Genomic DNA, 21,421 nt, shown 5'->3' on the forward strand with positions numbered 1-21,421 from the left:
GGTCACACAGAGTCGGACACGACTGAAGTGACTTAGCAGCAGGGTAGAGAGGGTTAGAGTTTCAAGGCTTTTTTCTTAAACTAACACCAGAGGGGCTTTTCACTTTGTTCTTCTGTCAGGTGAAAAACTTTGAAAGTGTTAGTTGCTCAGTCATTTCTGACTCTTTGAGACCCCATGGACTGTAGTCCACCAGGTGCCTCTGCCTGTATTCTCCAGGCAAGAACACTGGAGTGAGTAACCAGTCCCTTATCCAGGGGATCTTCCTGATCCAGGGATCAAACCCAGGTCTCCTGCATTGCAGACAGATTCTCTATCATCTGAGTCACCAGGGAAGCTTGTCAGGAAGTAGATGTAATCTGTCTCCAACCTGTCTTTTTTTTTATTATGTCATTTTATATCAACATCATTTTTATGAAAGAAAAATGGGATTATTTTGTATTCAAATTTTAAAAATAATTCCAAACTTCCCATCCTCAATTATAATTTAGAAATTCACATGGTTTCTCTCTTATCACCCCTAGTGGGGGCAGATTGAGTTTCAGAATCAATTAGATCGAAAGACTCAGAAACTGATGCTTCTTTATTGACCTGGAATGGAAAAACAGAGGAAGCTATCATTTCTCATTCTAAAAAATGGCCAGTAATATTCCTTATTAAAATCCATAAGTTCAGAGAACAGTTAGCTCTGTTTGAAACACAGAATATTTCAGTTTGTTGACTCCTAATCATTCAGGGGCAGGAGCTCACCTTCATGAAGAGCATCTTATACAATATGAAAGCTATACTAAAAATAATGGTTTGGTAGGATTATCAAGTATTTTAGCCTTAAAGTAGACCTTTAGAGGAAAGGGAATTTTAGAAGGATCTGGAAATCTTTACATTTTCTTCAAAACAAATGAAATTCTGTGTTTTGTTTTGTTTTTTAAATCACAACTCATTTTTATTCTCTAATAAACAACTTGGGTATGACTTTTAAGGCCTATTTCAGCAGTTTCCATTTTGTCACCAGCATGTTGAACACTGAACATTGGCTGAGGAAATATCAAGAGGGAAAAGAGGTGGCTTTGCCAGTCAGCTTTAAATATTCCTGTTCACATTTATCTAATCAGCTGATTCCATGCACACTTTTCTGGTTGCCCCTATGAAACTTCTTTTCCTACTTAATGCTATCTCAGGTTTTATCTATATCAAGGAGTGAAAGAAGGGGAGAAGAATTAGAAGACTGTTCAAAAAACATTCCTCTCCAAAACTAAGATTAATTTTAGGGAGACCTTTGCAACATTGAACACAGCTCTAAAATCAATGAAATGGTTTTGGGTGACTTTGCTCTTTATAAGAGAGTTTAATAAGATAAATATTAGTTTAAATTCAATTTTTTTTTTTAACCATGGGGGGAATAGTTGAAATTTTATATACTTTAGTACTCAGTATTTCACACTTTCTTGTTGTCAATTTTTAAACCAGGTTTGGGCTATCCAGATTGTTCTTCAGAGTTCTTGTAAATGCTAAGAAAACACTTGGAAGTATTTTCAACTAAATATTCAGAATTTATGATAGCTAGTAAGTGTTGGGGGATATAACTTCTTATGTTGATATAATTTAAAACTTGCAGAAAAGTTGCAAGAGTAGTATCAGGGAATGAATGCTTTCAGAGTAACATGGTTTGATAATAGTAAGCTGCAAGTGCCTTGGGGGAACATGAAAAAGGGCCATTTAACCCAGGTTAAGAAGTGAGGAAACACTTTGTTGAGGAAGACTTTTTTATTTCTTTGGATTCAGGAGAAACTTCCAAATCACAATTTCAGAGCATGCCTGTTTGCACACTAAGTCAAAGTAGTAGTAAGTTAAGCTTAAGGCCACATATGCCTGCCCACCGACAGCTTCTGGTTATCCATTGCTGAAGCTTTATCAGAGAGAACTGATATATCCCTGAAGTGTTCATTGAGAAACGGAAGGTTCCTGAGGTGTTTGTTGGGAAACTGAGTAAATCTGCATGCTTTATGATTTTAAAAAATAAACAATACATTTACTTGGCAAAATATTTTAAAATTGCAAAACCTTATACAGTGTATATTCATGAGAGGTCCTTTTGCCTGACCTCATTTGTGCTCCTCCACTCCTTTTGGAGATGGCAATACCAGTTTGGTATGTCCTTTGGATTTCATTTGTACGTGTATTGTATATTCTGTGTCTCTCTTTTGCTACATAAATGATAGCATACTGTTCTATAGTATCTTTAACTTCACAGTGTATCTTGGAGATTGTTTCCTGTCAATCTGTTTAGATTTGCCTTGTTTATGGTATTCCATTCTATGAATGTCCCAGGTTGTTTTAGTCTTTTGAAACTACAAACAGTGCTGTGGGAAATATTCTTGCACATATTGATACTTCCTGTACAAGTGTTTCTTTAGTATGCATTTTTAGAAATGGAATTGCTGGGTCAAAGGATATGTAGACTTTTGACATTTAGACAGAAAATGTAATTAGCATTCTTATCTTGTAAAACAGACTTAAAATTTTTTAAATGAGGAATGGGATAAAATTGTTATATTGCATTGACCCATGAGTGCCTTTTCCCCCCTGCTGTTGATGGCTGTTTGATAGGAGGAAACTTGCTGGCTTTAAGAGAAGGTGACACTTAATGTTTGGGGGTGAGCTAGAATGTCAAGGCACACTGTTAATCATAATTGTCCGAGTACTGGAGGGTTGATTTTTATTACTTGTATCTCCACTTGATCTTTTTCTTAACATAATTTAATGACTAAAATGACCTGGAGGTATGGTCCTAGAGAGCAAAGTGTTCTTATTATTAAATTACTGCTTCTATCTGGGTGTTGAATTTTCGTGAAGACCTAAACACTGTGCAGCATGCAGAGCGTATTGATTCTCCATTCCTTGCCCTTGTTATGTTCTCTAGACACTGCAAGCAATGAAAGTTATAGTTGTTCACTCAATGTTTTGATGAGAAAGTTGGAATCTAGGGAATTCCCTGATGGTCCAGTGGTTGGAACTCGGGGGTTTTATCTTCCAGGCCCAGGTTCCATCCTTGTTCTGGAAACTAAGATCCTAAAAGCTGCACAGCGTAGCAAAAAAAAAAAAAAAGCAAGAAGTTGAAATCTAGAATGCATTTTCTTTCTTGGAGAGAGATTTTGGAAAAAAGATCAGACTCTTGTGTTTAAAAGTTCTGTAAGTAATTATGGGAATAATCACTTAGAATACTAATTACAATAATTTGATTTTTTTGTGAGACATTTCTTTTTAAAATTATTTAACTATCACCCTTTCACACATGATACTTGGGGAAAAACACACTTCTGTCTCAATTGTTTGCTTTTTAAATATAACCTTTAAAGGCCTGTTTTGAATAGGAATCTTCCTCAACTGTGTTGAATACTTCTGTGCCTTCTGAAACCAGATATCAATCATCAAGACAAAAGTAATCTCATTGAATTGGTCCTTCCTGAGTAGAGCAGCAATTTGAAACTTGAGTTATTCTTACTAATATAATATTAATAACACTAATCTTAAAAAAAAATCATTCACGACATTTTGGCACTTCTTTCTATTTTATTTATTTAATTAGTTTATTTTTTGGCTATGTTGTGTGGCTTCAAGATCTCAGTTCCCCAGCCAGGGACTGAACCTGGGCCACAGCAGTGAAAGGCTAGAATCCTAACCACTATGCCACCAGGGAACTCCCATAATAATATTCTTCTTTGGGAGGTGGGTTGGAGGGGGCCTTTGCTGTGTGACTTGTGGGATCCTAGTTGCCTGACCAGTGATCAAATTCACACCCTTGGCAGTGAAAGCATGGAGACCTAACCTCTGAACCACCAGGGAATTCCCAGTAATCTTCATAATAATGTTTCTGAGGGATTGAAGCATACAGAAATTTTCTCATATAAATAGCCCACGATTTTCTGTGTAAGAGCCATAGTCCCAGATCGGATTTTTGGTTTCTAGTTTATTGTGTGTTATCTTGGTTTCTTAGAATTAATGTAAAATAAAAGTAAAAACGCTCTGAGTGGGGTCTAGGAGCTGTGCTGTGATTGGAATTCAAGTGGTACTGCTACTGAGTGGTCAGATTTGTAAGTCCCATTTAGGTGAGGTGCTGGCTGAGATAAGGGTGGGGTTTAGTCAGCAGTATTGAGATCTGCTGGTGAAATCATCTGGTAGCTCAAACTCTGATAGGAAGGACATGGATTTTGTTCATTATACAAAGTTCTTGATATTGGTGACTATAGAGATGAAAGGTTATGTTTCCTAACTTAGCAAGAGGTGGTATGTTTTACACTCCAGAATATAGATGAAATCTAATACCCCCTTCAGGTCTTAATTCTGCAAAATAGGTATAGAATATGTCAATTTGTTATTGTTTTAGTCATTAAGTCATGTCTGACTCTTTTGAGACCCTATGGACTGTAGCCTACCAGGCTCCTCTGTCCATGGCATTTCCCAGTCAAGAATACTGGAGTGGGTTGCCATTTCCCTTTCCAGGCGATCTTCCCAACCAGGGCTCAAACCCAAGTCTCTTGCATTGGCCAAAGGATTCTTTTCGGCTAAGCCACCAGGAAAACCCCAGAATATGTTACTAGAATATCTAAAAAAGAAAGTAGAGCACTGTTAACACAGGAGTGGAAAAAGACTAGTAAAGGATAGAGAAGGGGAGGCTTCCTTAGTTTTTTAGTAGGATAGTTGTTGGGGTTCAAGGGGAGGTGGTTAACAATTAATATTATTTACCTTTCCCCTTCGAAGTTTGAACTTAACTGAGAAATAGATTCCTTAATCAGTAGATCAAAATTTTTTAAAATTAGCCTTATTGGTGGAGTTGACTGGAGAATATGCCATAGATCTGTGACCCAATGGATTTACTAATATACCCCCTCTAACCCCCAGTTAAACTTAACCCAGTAGTCCTCATGCTCTCCCTTCCCAGGCTGCTTATTGCTGATGGAGAGAAGTGCAGGTGGAATGTGGACTGTGTCTTGTCCTCCTGGTGCCTCTGGGGGAGCAGGGAGGTGGAGCTGGTCATTCATTTTTCTCTTAGTTGTTGAAGTGCTGAGGAATGAGACCTGAAACCTTACAGCTGAAGTCTCTGTTCACGGAAAGGTGAGGCTGCGAAACAGTGGCCCTCTTCTACCAGTGTGCTCGTGAGATGCTTCCCCCAGACCCAGAAGCTTGAAATATGAGCTTAAATTGTTAGTTAGATCAAAGAGAGTTATAGATCTCTGTCCTTAGAAACCCATCAAAATGGTGGGAAGTCAGTCTCTTAAATATTTGGGTTAATCTGGAGGCAAAGGCAGAGACTGGGAGATTGCCTCAAAGCCATTCTGTGGATGCTTTTGTTGTGTTGTTCAGTCGCTAATCCATGTCTGACTCTTTGTGACCCCATGGACTGCAGCACCCCAGGTGTCCCTGTCCCTCACTATTTCCTGTGGATACTTATTAAAAACTACTTGCCCACTTTCCTGGAATACCCTTTACTTCAATTTTGTTTTGAAGTGTTGCCAGCAAAAATATGATTAAGACTTTTATATTTTTTCTATTAAACATCTCTAATCATAGTCTGCGAACTGTGATTATTTCCAAGGTTATCTAATTCAGTAGAACAATTATTCTTTTCACATAGTAAGGGTTCAGTCATACAGAGTCACAGAATGCTGCTCGTGAAACTTGTTTTAATTTGTTCTTGCTAATTCCTCTCCCTCTCTTCTCTCCTTTCCAGAGTTCTATTCTATGAACTCAGGCACTCAGGTATCCACCACGGTGTTGGGTCCTGAACAGAAGATGCCAGATGGTAATTTACAGCTTTGTGTCATTGACTCATTTTTGTTTGGATTTAGGCTTAAGCCAGTAACAGAGATTTACCATATTGTCCTTCTTGTCCTCTGTTTCATCAAAAATTGTCGCCATCTCCTGTCCCCCAGCCATCAATATCATGGAGACCTGCTCCATTCAGACAAGGGAAACACTGATGATTAGTCATCGATGAGCGCTCCTGTCACGAGGGTGACACCTCCCCTTCCCCAAGCTCTTCACTGCAGGTCTTAGTCAGGTGGCAAAAGGTTCCTGTTTGGTGGTTTCCCTGAAACTTCAGAGTTTAGCCTGAAATGTGGCAGGATTTTGCAAGTTACCCATCTTTGGGGCAGCCTGATGGAGATATCATGTCCAAGGATGATCCTTTGAGTAAATCCTACTAAAAAAATGGGTGGGGGGTGGAGACTGGAGTGTCTCATTAGCCTGACAATTTCCTTCTAAAAGTTAAGATTTTAGGTTATCAGTGCGGCTAGTCTAGGGATGTTATATATTAAGCGCTAGACATCAGTGATTTTAGAAGAAAATGATTCTAAAAATTGGCAAGTGGCAGTAGAAGCATGAGGGCTTCCCCAGTGGCTCATCTTGTAAAGAATCCACCTGCAGTGCGGAGACCTGGGTTTGATCTCTGGGTTGGGAAGAGCCCCTGGAGAAGGGAACGGCTACCCACTCCAGTATTCTGGCCTGGAAAATTCCATGAACTCTATAGTCCATGGGATCACAAAGAGTCAGACACGACTGAGTGACTTTCACAGTGCAGTACAATAGAAGCATGAAAGTAGGGGGAGACCATTTGTGAGATTAGTGTTGAAAACTGATGTAGCGCTTAGTGACCGGGGAAGAGGGTTGAGAGGGAGCTTTATCACCATAAGCAATTTTGTATTCCTCAAATTTTCAGCCATGTGCATGTGTTGCCTATTCAAAAATTAATTTATTAGAAATATAAATAAAAATAAAGTACCAGAGACATTACTTTGCCAACAAAGGTCCATCTAGTCAAGGCTATGGTTTTTCCAGTGGTCATGTATGGATGTGAGAGTTGGACTATAAAGAAAGCTGAGTGCCTAAGAATTGATACTTCTGAACTGTGGTGTTGGAGAAGACTCTTGAGAGTCCCTTGGACTGCAAGGAGATCCAACCAGTCCATCCTAAAGGAGATCAGTCCTGGGTGTTCATTTTAGGGACTGATGTTGAAGCTAAAGCTCCAATACTTTGGCCACCTGATGCGGAGAGCTGACTCATTTGAAAAGACCCTGATGCTGGGAAAGATTGAGGGCAGGAGGAGAAGGGGACAACAGAGGATGAGATGGTTGGATGGCATCACTGACTCAATGGGCATGGGTTTGGGTGGACTCCGGGAGTTGGTGATGGACAGGGAGGCCTGGCGTGCTGCGGTTCATGGGGTTGCAAAGAGTCTGACATGACTGAGCGACAGAACTGAACTGAACTGAACCAGAAATTGATATAGAGTCAGGTTGATCTTGTGCATTTAGGTATTAAAAAGGTTTAATTTCAGTATTTCTAAGATGATTATTAATATTAGTGTATTTTGTTAATTTTAACTCATTTCTTCTCAAATCTGTTAATTCAGAAAATGCTTCTGGAGACCATGGGGTCTCTGTCAGTCTTGGTGCCATCAACCCTGCCTGCAGTAACTCCTCAATTCCACAGTCCCCTGGGGCACACACAGAGGAGCCCTTTACCACCTACTTTGATGAGAAGATTGCCATTCCTGAGGAGAAGGTTAGTGACAGGTCCTTAGAGAAAAATATTATTATCTAGGGAAGACCTATGTACAATGTCTGCTGGATAACTCAGGATCAGCAACCTCAGAGTCAGTTCTGGCAAGCAATCTCTGAAGACTGACTTTTTGTAGTCAGAGTAAACAGAAACTTTTAAGGAAACTAAGGCCCTTGAAAAACCATTGCCAAGTTGTACTAGTGAGCATTTTTTGACCCAGAAAGGGAAAATTTCATGTTCCCTTTTTTCCGGTGCCTTTTGTCCCATTTGGGTAGTGTTTGAGCACAGGGGTACTGCTATTATTGCTGTGGTTTTAGACTGAAAGGCTGTTGGAAGGGCAGGTAAGAGAAGGGCTCTTATTTGGACGGAGAGCTAACCAGGTTATTGATAAGGAATGGATAAGATGGAGAAGAATCTTGGACTCACCCATGTCCAACTTTCGAACCCTTTGTTCTTATGAAACTGATATTGTTGCTTTTTATGTGATAAAATAATAGATAAATTAGATCAGCAGTTTGGAGGTGATAACCTTTTCTTTTTCTCCAAGAGACACTTTTATTATTATTATTATTATTTAAAACTTTTTCTTCTATATTGGAGTCTAGTCAATTAACAATATTGGCTAGTTTCAGGTGGACAGCAAAGGGAGTCAGCCATACATAGGCATGTATGTATTCTCCCCCTGGAGGAGATAATCATTTTGCTCTGTTTTCCTCTCTTGTACAGCCCTCTTGTTTTAGCTTTCGCAAACTCTGGGCTTTCACGGGACCAGGATTTCTTATGAGCATTGTGGATCCAGGAAACATTGAATGTGATTTGCAGTCTGGAGCACTGGCTGGATTTAAGGTGAACATAGAGTCCTCCCTCATCCATTTTTTTGGTTTACCTGGTGGCTCAGGTAGTAAAGAATCTGCCCGCAATGAGGGAGACACAGGTTTGATCGCTGGGTCAGGAAGATCCCCTGGAGAAAGGAATGGTAACCCACTCCATTATCCTTGCCTAGGAAATTCCAGGAGAGAGGAGCCTGGCAGGCTACAGTCCATGGGGTCACAAAGAGTCGGACACGACTCAGTGACTAACACTTTAACTTTTCCTTTCCTTTTTAAACACACACAGCACACCACATCCTTTTCCTCTGTTCTGCCTGTTGGATATGAACCTTGGTTGGCTACATGCTGACTCTTCATTGGCTCTGACACTTCGATGAAAAGTACTTTTCTATCTGTTTTTAAATTTTATTTTATCACGTAGTTGGTTTTTAGTTTTATTTACCCAGGTAGTTTCCTTGAACAAAAGTGAAACAGCAGAACTTGGAAAGGTGCAAGGCGACCTAGCAAGTTCTGTGCAGAAGGTGTACAGAACTCAGGTCATTGGATTCCTGAACTGGGCTCTTTCCTGAGTGTACTGTTTCTCATTCCCACTGCCAAACAACCAAACCAAAACTTCCAGTAATCTCGAGAGTGTAATGGCGGGATTTTGTTCTTCTCTAGTTGCTCTGGGTTGTTCTGTTTTCCACCATCATGGGACTCCTGCTGCAGAGCCTTGCAGCTCGACTGGGAGTGGTCACTGGGCTGCATCTTGCTGAAGTGTGTCACCGCCAGTATCCCAGGGTAAGCAGTGTTTGTCTCATATCATAGGTAACTATGTGTCTGGCAACCTATGCTAGCCCCTAGTATACTAAAATAGTGGAGGATGTGGGGATCATGGCCCTGAGGGCTGGGAATCCCAAGGGAAATTCTCTAGCTCCTCTTGCTGCTAAACCATGTTTCCCTGATGCTGGGAAAGATTGAAGGCAGGAGGAGAAGGGGACCACAGAGGATGAGATGGTTGGCTGGCATCACCGACTCGATGGACATGAGTTTGAGCAAACTCCGGGAAATGGTGAAGGACAGGGAAGCCTGGCGTGCTGCAGTCCATGGGGCCGCAAAGAGTCGGACACCATCGAGCGACTGAACCACAGCAACAATGTCTGGAAGACAGGTTTAAACTGACTTGATCTTTGGATAAGTACTAATCTGCCTCCAGTTTGTCTTAAATGTTCAATCTCCTTTCCTAGCTGTGAGAGTATCCTTACCTGCTTTTTATCTTGTATGCCTCTTAAAAAAAAAAAAAAAAAAAAAAACTTGGGAATTTATAGTTTGTTTTATCTTCTCTTTCTTCATGTATCTTAGTGGTTGTTTTTTTTTGGTGACATATTTGTTAGGTAGTAGATTCCTGGAGGTTGTTTTTTTTTTTTTTTCTGGCCTCAATGAGCTAACAGAAATTTCTTTCTGTTCAATTATTGACCAGATTAGATCCCAGATTTTATTATAGGACACCCAATTCCAACACTTTGCCCCGAGTCCCTTTGCATATCTGTCTTTTTTTACTTGCTTGTGTATTATTACACTAAGGATGACTCCAACATTTTCACGTTTGTTTTGTCTCTTCAGCAATGGTCAGGATAGATATTTTCTTCTGCAGTATTTTTATTCTCTCCTGAACAATATTTTGACCATCCTAGCATTCTCATTTTCCGCTAAAACTTTCAGGATTGTTTTTAGATGAAAAATTAAGTGGAAATAATGAATGGAAATTCCATTCGTCTGTCAAGTGAAATGGAAGGAGAAGAAATTGGCATCAGCTGCTGCCCTGACCTTGACTCACAGGCTCTGCCATAAAGAGCACCCTGGCCCTCTCCTGCAGGGGGCCAAAGCTGAGTTCTGGTCCTTCATCTCTGGACCTAAGGCTTAATAAAGGACTGTTATTAAGTCCTTATCACAGTGCCAAAATGTGAACTCCAAACTATAGGGAAGTTCTTAGAAATGATTAATTAGAACCATATCTTTCTGCTGTTTGATGTTTAGGTTCCACGAATCCTTCTGTGGCTGATGGTGGAGTTGGCTATCATTGGTGTAGATATGCAAGAAGTTATTGGCTCAGCTATTGCCATCAATCTCCTGTCTGTAGGAAGGTGAGGGGTTTTTCTCTAGAAAGTAATCAATGTTTTGTGGGATTTCAAAGCAAGTATAAAAACAAAAGTCCTTCCCAGGTGGCTTAGTGGTAAAGAATCTGCCTGCCAAGCAGGTGATGCACGTTTGATCCCTGGGTCAGGACAATCCATTGGAGAAGGAAATGGCAACCCACCCCAGTATTCTTGCCTGGGAAATCCTACGGACAGAGGAGCCTGGTGGGCTATAGTCCATGGGGGTTGCAAAAGAGTTGGACATGACTTAGCAATGAAACAACAACAACATAAAAACAAAAACCCAAGTCATTTTCAATTTTCAAAATTCAACTCAAGTATTATTTTTTCCATTTAACCACTCTGGAACCACCTTCTTCTCTTCTGGCAGATGTAGGCTCTTTATCTCCCATGTTCTCATGTTTGGTCGTGCATATCTGTGTTATCCAGTGTGTGGCAATGTATATTATAATTAATTTGTATGTCAGCTTATCCCACTTGTCAAGTGAACTCCTTGAGAGATAAGGCACATACTTTTCAGCTTTGCGTCCTGAATGTCTGTAATAGAAGATAAAGTTTGAATGAATGTATTACTTAGTGCTGTGATCCTAAAACACCCAAGGCCTGGCCTCCTTACCTCTGTTCCCTTTTCCCCAGGTCCTTGCTCCTCCAAGGGTCATATATCTAGAGAGTTGTTGGGAAGAGAGTCTTTTTCTTAATGTTTCTTTTCTTTAATCTCCCATTTTAATCTCTGACCTAGGATTCCTCTATGGGGTGGAGTTCTCATCACCATTGCAGATACCCTTATATTTCTCTTTTTGGACAAATACGGTAAGGACAGTGGGAACAGAGGGGTCACTGAAATTTCCATCATGTGGCTTACAGGGAAATCTGCCTTCTGTGAACTCACTGCTACATTTTCCCCTTCAGGTTTGCGGAAGCTAGAAGCGTTTTTCGGTTTTCTCATCACTATTATGGCCCTCACATTTGGTTATGAGGCAAGTATTACAGGCTGATCATTAGCTGTTGTTTGTCTTTTTTTCATTAGCTTTTTAAACAAAATTTTTGTCCTTTTATTATAAAAGACAGTGTGTGTTAACAAAGCCCAAATTCAGCACTAGGCCAATTTTAAAGGAATAAGGATATAGGAAAGACTAGTGTCCAGGAAGTTCTGCAGGGACTCCTAGGTAAAAAATGACTAGAATTTCTAGGACTTTCCAGACTAGACTCCCTGGTCCCAAATTGGCCATCTCAACAACAGAACAGCCTTGGCAAGGATTAGGAGAGGAGTTGCAGGGTTATTCTTGGTTGTTACCTTGACGGGTTCTATTTTTGCTCATCCTGGTTGACAGTAATTCCAGCTTGGACTTTCTCTGTATTGTAACAATTAATGAACTATAGGGGATACAGTGCATGTTTCCTGTTTTGTGCCCCACCCCCAACACTGTGTTGGGTTATCCCTAACCTTATCATTTTATGCAGTGAAGTGAAACCTAGCACCTTTCTATGTCCAATTATTATAAACTGATTTCTGTTTATTGGACTAGCTAAGCTTTTAAAAATATGTCTACTCTATGAGTAGATGATACAGCTTGGTCTAAGGCTTCCAAGAGAAATGCTGAACCAGGAAAAACAGTGTATGAGAAGTGTTTTTGAGTGAGTCTCAGCAGATGCTAGTGGCAAGCATAAGTAATTTTTATATACATATGTGAGCACAGATGTTGGATCATTGAAAAACAAGAGAGTTCCAGAAAAACACCTACTTCTGCTTTATTGACTACGCTAAAGGTTTTGATTTTGGATCGCAACAAACTGGAAAATTCTTAAAGAAATGGGCATACCAGACCACCTTATCTGCCTCCTGAGAAATCTGTATGCAGGTCAAGAAGCAACAGTTAGAACTGGACATGGAACAACAGACTGGTTCCAAATTGGGAAAGGAATACGTCAAGGCTATATATTGTCACCCTCCTTATTTAACTTACATGCAGAGTACATCATGCGAAATGCCAGGCTGGATGAGGCTCAAGCTGGAATCAAGATTGCTGAGAGAAATTTCAATTACCTCAGATACTCCAAAGACACCACCCTTATGGCAGAAAGTGAAGAGGAATTAAAGAGCTTCTTGATGAAAGTGAAAGAGGAGAGTGAAAAAGTAGGCTTAAAACTCAACATTCAGAAAATGAAGATCATGGCATCTGGTCCCATCACTTCTTGGCAAATAGATGGGGAAACAATGGAAACAGTGGCTGACTTTATTTTTAGGGGCTCCAAAATCACTGCAGATGGTGACTGCAGCCATGAAATTAAAAGACACTTGCTCCTTGGAAGAAAAGCTATGACCAACCTAGATAGCACATTAAAAAGCAGAGACATTGCTTTGCTGACAAAGGTCGGTCTAGTCAAAGCTATGGTTTTTCCAGAAATCATGTATGGATGTGAGAGTTGAATTCTGAAGAACTGATGCTTTTGAACTGTGGTGTTGGAGAAGACTCTTAAGAGTCCCTTGGACTGCAAGGAGATCCAACCAGTCCATCCTAAAGGAAATCAGTCCTGAATATTCATTGGAAGGACTGATGCTGAAGCTGAATCTCCAATACTTTGGCTACCTGGTGCGAAGAACTGACTCATTGGAAAAGACCCTGACGCTGGGAAAGATTGAAAGCAGGAAGAGAAGGGGACAACAGAGGATGAGATGGTTGAATGGCATCATCAACTGAATGGACATAAGTTTGAGCAAGCTCCCGGAGTTGGTGATGGACAGGGAAGCCTGGTGTGCTGCAGTCCATGGGTTCACAAAGAGTCAGACATGACTGAGCCACTGAACTGAACTGAGCACAGAAGCATGATTTGTGTGGGTAATCAAGAATTGACTGTATTCTAAGGTGTGTCTCACAGGAGTTATTGTGACACTAATATCAATAAGGCCCTTAGCAACCATGTTATTTCTTTAGAATATTAATTATATTCTTTACACATCTATTTAGTATATGTAAAATACAATGTGAAATGTCTGGATACCCCAGTCATAAATTCTCTAACCTTGTGGTGCTTGGTTTCTTTTGGGTGGTTCTATGTTCCTCATTTCCTAAATAGTGTTGATGAAGGGGTTTAAGGAGTAAAGGATGCAATGTTATCTAGTACCGTATTATTCTCCTAGTGTCAAGTTCCAGAAAAGGCTAATAGCTGTTCTGTTTGTATGTAGTATGTTACAGTGAAACCTAGCCAGACCCAGGTCCTCCAAGGCATGTTCCTACCATCCTGTTCAGGCTGTCATACCCCACAGATCATTCAGGCTGTGGCCATCATGGGTGCTGTTATCACGCCACACAACATATACCTGCATTCTGCCTTAGTCAAGGTAAGCAAGACCTATCTTATCTCAGTGACTTATGTAGTTCATGGCATCTTTTCCTTTTGTTGCAAGGGATACATATTTAGTTTACAATTATTGGAACCCTGAAGGAGCACGGTGTTTTTCCACAGTTGGACACCACACTCTTGTATCACCAAGGTGACCAGAGATGACTGACCCCATAAAGAAGGGACTAAAGTCCTTAAAAGATCTGAAGGGGCACCGTGTCTCTTGTCTTTAAATCTCAGAAACCTCAGTGGCCTCATGGAGGTCAGGAGGAAGGAGCCCAACCTAGCTTTTACCAGTCAGTCCAACACAATTGTTTGCTGGAAGATTTCAGAGACCTGTGTAATTAAGGGTAACTCCCCCTTAGGTCTAAAATCAGGTTGTTTTTGTAGGTCAGCAGTTCTTCAAACCACAGTAACTGAGGGCTCATCACTCACTCAGTCACTTTTTCCTGTTTGGGTATGTGTGATGTCGTCAAAGGGTCGTGATTAAACTCAGTGAACCAGGATGTATGTGGGGTCTCTCACACTTCATGTGGTCAGTTGTTTGACCTCTAGGACTTTCAGCTGACTCCAACTCATGAAATATTACAAGGAAACTTGTTCCAACTAGTCAAAAAATGACAGTTGCTATTACCTCTCTAGTCCAGACAGGTAGACCGAGCCAATAAGCAGGAAGTTCAAGAAGCGAATAAGTACTTCTTCATTGATTCCTGCATTGCTCTTTTTGTTTCCCTTATCATCAACGTCTTTGTCATCTCTGTGTTTGCTGAAGCATTTTTTGAGAAAACCAACCAGCAGGTGGTAAGTAAGCCAGGGACCTGGGTAGCAGTGACTGTGAGGGTAAGGAGGAGGCTGACTGGGGCAGAAGGCACGACAGTGACTCAGAGCTCAGGCGAAATAGATCTCAGTGCTGGCCTAAGTCCCTGCGCTAGTCGGGTTTGTAGTCTAGGGCTGTGGCCAAGTCCAGACCCATCATTCTCAGCTTTGGACTGGGAAGGGAGCAGTCCTCAGATAAAAACTGCCTCATGCTGTGGTTAGTGGCTTCACGTCTATTTGCTCTTTCTCATCCCCTTTTGCTTCCAACTACTGACTGCTTTCCAGTCCTGCCACTTGGTGATGACAGGTTGGGAGGAGTCAGCACACAGAAAATAGAATCTGTGGCTAGACAGACTGTTTTATCACACTGAGTTCTCTGTCCTCTTGACTCCTGATTGCCAATCTAGTTTTGATCACTCCTTTGTTTCCTCTCACTCTCATAGGACCTCTGATTCCTGGCTCTGCTTTGACTAAGGACTCTCTATTCTGGGTGTCCTTTCATATTTGAAGCCTTCTAAGGGCCCTGACTTCATGTCACCATTTAAATTGACCTAACATTCTTGTATTACCATGCATACTGTAACTCAGGAAAAGTTTTTGATGACCTGGGAGTGTAGAAAAATTATCAAGGAAGACCTCAAGGCCATTGCTGCCAGTCTCTGCTGTCATCAATCCACGTCCAGTGTCTCGCCTTCAGCATCCATCTCTTAGATGACCTGTGTGTGATCTATAGGAGAGGTCTTCTTATCTGAGTCCTGGACTCAAAATTAAAAATTGTTCCTAAACTGCTTTGGTTCCAGGTTGCGGTCTGTAAAAACAGCAGCAGTGCCCATACTCACCTTTTCCCTGATGATAACTCAACACTGACTGTGGACATCTACAAAGGGGTAAACCTGTTCAGGTTTCTGATCTTTGCTCCTGAATCAATATTCTCAGCATAATATCTGGTCTTTTCCATGGGTTCACTTCAGAGCTCAGCATATCTTCTCTGAAGTGTTGTTTTTTTTTCAGAGGTCCAGATACCAGATAAGACTTTTGGATTATGTAGAAGGGAATAAAGATCTGCTGAAAAGATGAATTAATTGAATCAGCAATTCCCAAACTTGTGCTGCTATAGACAGTAATTGGGGTGACTAGAGAAAGTGTTCTTAGTAAAGTGATTTATTTTTTATACTTGTTCCCCACCTAGCCCCAGTGACTGGACACTTTATTTATGTAGGCTGTCCTGTGTGGTATGTGGGACCTAGTTCTCTGACCAGCATTCGAACCCATACCCCCTGCACTGGGAGTACAGGGTCTTAAACCAATGGAACACCAGGGAAGTCCCTATAAAGTCATCTTTATTGGGGCCTCTCTGTCCCTTATGCTAGTTACATTATGAACTTCTAAGAGTAGAATATGTAGCATCTCCAAAATTCATCTGTGCTTTCTCTTTGTTCCTGTTACCATCTTCCAGAATACTGTGTTAAAGAATATAATCTGGGAAATGTGTTGTAGACTTTTTTTTTAATATTTAACTTATAAGTTGAGGATAAAAGCTTTAGGAACCTAGAGAAGAGAAGGGACTAGGCTGAGGAGAAATGGGGACCCATCCAGCAGAATTTAGGTTGAAAGCCTCTGAATGAGGTCAGGACCTGAGTCTAGCTTCTGGGACAGTGCTCAGCACATTGCTTGGTAGAGGTGGCCAGAAAGACAGAGAGGTGACACAGAGGAGTACTTTGGGATGTTGTCTCAGGTGATCTTTCTCCCTTGCCTCTCCAGGGTGTTGTGCTGGGGTGTTACTTCGGGCCTGCCGCTCTCTACATCTGGGCGGTGGGGATCCTGGCTGCTGGGCAGAGCTCCACCATGACAGGAACCTATTCCGGCCAATTTGTCATGGAGGTATGTGTTGCTGTGACTGGGATAGACTAGGGGAAGAGGACATTGCCCTTTTGTTCTTTCTTAATCCCATGCCTCTATTGTCTTCCCAAACTACCCAGCCCTTTTTCTATTTCCTTCCAGACATTCATCCTGTTTCTGTGTTTTCTTCCAGGGATTCCTGAACCTAAAATGGTCACGCTTTGCCCGAGTGAGTCTGACCCGCTCTATTGCCATCATCCCCGCTCTGCTTATTGCCGTCTTCCAAGACGTGGAGCATCTAACAGGGATGAATGACTTCCTGAATGTTCTTCAGAGTTTACAAGTGAGGAGGGAGCTGGGGAAATTCACATCCCACTAAGTCAGGAGGGATTCTGTACCTATATTCTGTATTGCCTTTAGATAACAAGCCTAGTGTGGTTGTGGGGAAAATTCAGAGGAAGAAAGAGGCACAGTCTTGGTCTATGGTGAATGCATATGAAATCTCTGGCATCTAAAAGACTTTTAGAAATGGCTTTATTTTTAAGCCTGTTGAATGGGAATTATAAGCTGTAATTACACATAGAATACAATTATTGTTTGTTAATCCAAACAAGCATTAAATAATGTATAGGACACTGTTGGGCTTTATGGAGATTAAGAAGACAAGGCAGATACAAATTTTGTAAAGACACTGTGATCATAATTGATTCTGGGTTCATGCTACAGATTTCCACATAACCCTCCAGCATGTTCTGATGACAGGAATAATTTCTCACAGAATAGATGAGGCAGGGTCTGTGGTTCCCTTTTGCTAACAGTGCTGCTCTCTGGGGTGTTACAAGGACCCCCTGTAGCCCTGTCTGATCTAATTTTTTTCTTTTGCAGCTTCCCTTTGCTCTCATACCCATCCTCACATTTACAAGTTTGCGGCCTGTGATGAGTGAATTTGCCAATGGATTGTGAGTGTACTTCTTTTTGTTCCCCAAGATGTTGGGGGACGGATATCTTCATCAAACAGGCCAGTTAGGAAATAAGTCATAGGGTACTATGTGCTTTAAGAGGTGGCTGCTAGAGCTGCCCCCTCAATCTCTAACTTAAAAAGGAGAGACTACTGGGGACTTCCCTGATAGTCTGGTGGTTGAGACTCTGCCTTCCTATGCAGGGGGTGAGGGTTTGATCCCAGGTCAAGGAACTAAGGTCCTAAATGCCACAGGGTATGGCCAAAAATTAAAAATAAATGAACACAACATTGTAAATCAACTGTACTTCAATTTTTAAAAATTAAAGAAAATAGAGATGGTAAATGTCACAAAAGAGGGCAAGCACATTTTTAATTTCTGGGGGAAATTTTTCAGCTTTTAGTGCTTTAACTCTTCAACTTCGGCCACTGAAGGTTAAAGCATCTTAAATCCATGTTAAATGATCTTGCTGAGAGAGGCATAAGCTAATACCTTTTATATACATGTTTAAAGGACATGGAGTATTTGAAATGACTTGTGGTATCTCTAGGGACTCATGACCTTTTCAGTTGTAGGGCTTGTTGCATTTTTTTGGGACTTATATGATACGGATTATTTGATAGTGGTTTTTTTTTTTCTCTTTCTCCGTATCATTGTGTAATTTTTGCTCGTTTAATCTAACCTGGGACAAAAGAAGCCCTTTCCAGTTTATTTTGAAATGCCGCTTACTCCTGTCTCGTGACCTCAAAAGACACAGTGTCCTTTTCTGTTTGTGAATAGGTTGGACTATTCCACCAATAATTGTGCTGATTCTTTTGACAGAGGCTGGAGGATCATAGGCGCTGTTGTGGTCCTTGTCGTCTGTTCCATCAACATGTACTTTGTCGTGGTTTATGTCCAGGGTCTAGGGCATGTGGCGTTGTACGTGGTGGCTGCAGTGGTCAGCGTGGTTTATCTGAGCTTTGTGTTTTACTTGGTAAGTCCAGCTGGGAGGAGGCAGGGGTGGTTGAGGTGGTGCTAACACTCAGAAGAAAAAGGATCCCAAAGAACACTTACCAATCTATCTTCAGGTTATTGACACAATTTACATGAAATTGTTAAATCAGCTGTGACTAAAGAATATTTTTAGCCATAAATTTTCCCTGGTTCCTAAGAGCTGTCATTTTTCTCTTTCTGTCACTCTGTCTGATTTCCATTCTAATAATTCCTAACCAGAGAGTGTAGTATGTTTGAAGAACTTGAAGAAGATCAGCTATGTAAAAGTAGAGAGTGGTACAAGATAGGGTTGGAGAAGGGAGCTGTGTTGTGTGATTTCAAATCTTTGGAGGGCAGCACATGTGGGTTCACAGCCCTGCCCAACTCTACTACTTAATAGCTGTCCAATGATGACACAAGTAAATAGTGATAATCTCTCACTGAATTATTAAAAATGGTGGTTGTAAAACATAGTGCTCCATAGAAAAAGAATGGAGAATTATGTATACCTAAATAATAAAAAAATTATCAAAAGTCTAGAGTAAATTATATAAGAATAGTAATAGTAGTTGCCTTCAATGGTGGGATTATGGAGATACCCTTTTCTCTATTTTCCAATTCTTCTGTAATATTATTTATATCAGTGAAAAATAGCTATAGCAACAACACATCCACCTCCCTATTCTACACAGGTTTCTCTAAAAAAACACAGGGTTGAGGATTAGGGACTACTATATAGAATGGCAAGGCAGTAGGGTGGAAATGCCCTGCTCATCTTTATAACACTTACCTAGTCCCCATGTCATTGTCTGCCACAGATAATGTCTTGATTGGGAAAACGTTTTAGTGAATATTGAGAAATTATGTCTTGGATAGACATATCTCTTTTTTTTTTCACCCGGTAAACCATGGGTACACTTAGATTAAGCTGACCCTATAAAATAGGGACAGTTGTTATTGTTCGGTTGCTAAGTTGTGTCCTACTCTTTGGAACCCCATGGACTGCAGCATGCCAGGCTTCCCTGTCCTTTGCTATCTCCTGGAGTTTGCTCAAACTCATGTCCATTGAGTTGATGATACCATCCAATCATCTCATCCTCCATCACCCCCTTCTCCTCCTGCCCTTAATCTATGAAACCCAAATAACTGAGTATGGCCTTGATAGAAATTTTTTTAACAATTTGCTCTAGGACATCTCCTGGTGGTTTAGTGGTTAGGATTTCGGACTTTTGCTTCGAAGTCCTAGGTTCAGTCCCTAGTCAGGGAACTGAGATCCTATCCTACAAGCTAGGCAGCATGGCCAAAAAGAAGTTTCTGTAGAAGTTAAGGGGATCCTTCTTGTACGCAAACTGGTTATGAAGGTGCTCAGTTCTTCTCAGTCAGCCTGAGGCTATAGAAATTGTTGAAGACCAGTTTTAAGCCTGAGGACTGATTCTAGAATGAATTGCTATACTACTCTTTTGTTCAGAAGACTATCACAGTTCAGTCATTACCCATATTGTGAGGAATGGTGTAGGACTGAAAAAAAAAGTGGTCTTCAGGGACCTCTCCCAGTCATATAAAAGAAACAAATGCAAAGCAGTAGGAACAGAAGGAGCTGAGTATTGAAATTAGTACAACAAAGAGTTTTGCATCTGAGCAGTGCATTGTGGGCGGTGAGGAGGCTAAGAGGGCTCTCCAGAGGGGTCAGTGAATGATGACCAACTGTATTTTCTCTTCCAGGGTTGGCAATGTTTCATTGCACTGGGCATGTCCTTCCTGGACTGTGGGCACACGGTAAGCGTCTCTAAAGTCCTGCTGACCAAAGAAACCCCCAGTGGCTGTACTGAGTAAACGCTGTTCACAGGTAGCCATCAGAGCCAGTGTTTCTGTGGTTTACTGTGTGAACCCAGCCAAAGGTATGTGCTGGTGCACAGGCTACGTTTAGGACTCAGCTGTTGGTTGGGAAAGACTTTGTTTTGTATGTCTTTTGAAAGATAGCATTATTTTTCTTTCTAAGCTTCTAACATGGGAATTGGATTAGGTAGTATCTCTGACAACTTGATATCTGCTGCTCTCAAATGATGCTCAACACTTTCACTGTCCCAGGGTCAACTTGTTTTATCTTTAGTAGAGATAATCCTCATGCCTTATTCTTAACAAGACCGACTACATGTTAAAAAAAAAACATTTGGAAAATACAAAATACATTTTTCATCATACAGTTTACAAAATAGGTATGCAAGTTTTGTTTATCTAAAGATAATGGATTTAAAAGGCTGAGAAGCCATTAAAAAGAATGAAATAATGCCATCTGCAGCAACATGGATCAACCTGGAGAGTGTCGTAGTGAGTGAAGTAAGTCAGACAGAGAAGGAGAAATATTGTATGACATCCCTTATATGTGGAATCTAAAAATAAATAATACAAATGAATTGCCTACAAAACAGAAAGAAACTCACAGGTTTAGAAACCGAATTTGTGGTTGCTGGGGGCAAGGGATAGTTAGGGAGTTTAGGACGGTCATGTACGCACTGCTATATTCAAAATGGATACCCAACAAGGATCTATTGTACAGCACATGGAATTCTACTCAATGTTATGTGCCAGCCTGGAGGAGAGGGGGGTTTGGGGGAGAATGGACACGTGTATATGTATGGCTGCGTCCCTTCACTGTTCACCTGAAACACCACAACATTGTTAATCAGCTATATCCCAATACAAAACAAAAGTTTAAAGTTTGAAAAAAATAAAAAGTATACAGCAAAAAAATAAAAGGCTGAGAAATACTTTCCTTATACATATCCTTTGAATTATTTTTATTATAAAAAAATCTCAACTAGAGTAGTTTGATTCATATTATATTTAATTATGAGATAATCTTCATCTATCAGGTTCAAGATTTTTTTTAACTTATTTTCACTTTAAATTTCTAAGTGGAAGTTAAGAGGGGTGAGAAAGCATTAAGATGATAAATGGACAGATGGTAAAA

General features: G+C 40.7%; 1 protein-coding gene across 1 annotated transcript; it reads left to right on the plus strand.

Annotated features, from left to right (window-relative positions):
* The first annotated feature begins 5,736 nt into the window (after positions 1-5,736).
* On the plus strand, positions 5,737-20,951 carry LOC133042004 (natural resistance-associated macrophage protein 2-like). The gene is made up of 15 exons (XM_061122729.1): positions 5,737-5,797; positions 7,406-7,557; positions 8,281-8,400; positions 9,045-9,164; positions 10,401-10,507; positions 11,259-11,329; positions 11,429-11,496; positions 13,704-13,859; positions 14,504-14,662; positions 15,478-15,564; positions 16,439-16,558; positions 16,710-16,859; positions 17,402-17,475; positions 18,298-18,451; positions 20,173-20,951. Exons 1-15 carry the CDS (start codon positions 5,737-5,739, stop codon positions 20,281-20,283), a joined length of 1,710 nt encoding a protein of 569 aa, XP_060978712.1. The 3' UTR covers positions 20,284-20,951.
* Positions 20,952-21,421: the final 470 nt, after the last annotated feature.

This window comes from Dama dama, chromosome 3 (assembly GCF_033118175.1).
Source record: "Dama dama isolate Ldn47 chromosome 3, ASM3311817v1, whole genome shotgun sequence".
Lineage (NCBI taxonomy): Eukaryota > Metazoa > Chordata > Mammalia > Artiodactyla > Cervidae > Dama > Dama dama.

What these genes read in the sequence shown, in the direction of transcription:
- LOC133042004 (XM_061122729.1), top strand. Translation starts at nt 5,737, where the DNA reads ATGAACTCAGGCACTCAGGTATCCACCACGGTGTTGGGTCCTGAACAG. An exon ending in GTCACCGCCAGTATCCCAGG is followed by an intron (nt 9,165 to 10,400) that starts GTAAGCAGTGTT and finishes TTTGATGTTTAG; the next exon opens with GTTCCACGAATCCTTCTGTG. An exon ending in AGAAAACCAACCAGCAGGTG is followed by an intron (nt 14,663 to 15,477) that starts GTAAGTAAGCCA and finishes CTTTGGTTCCAG; the next exon opens with GTTGCGGTCTGTAAAAACAG.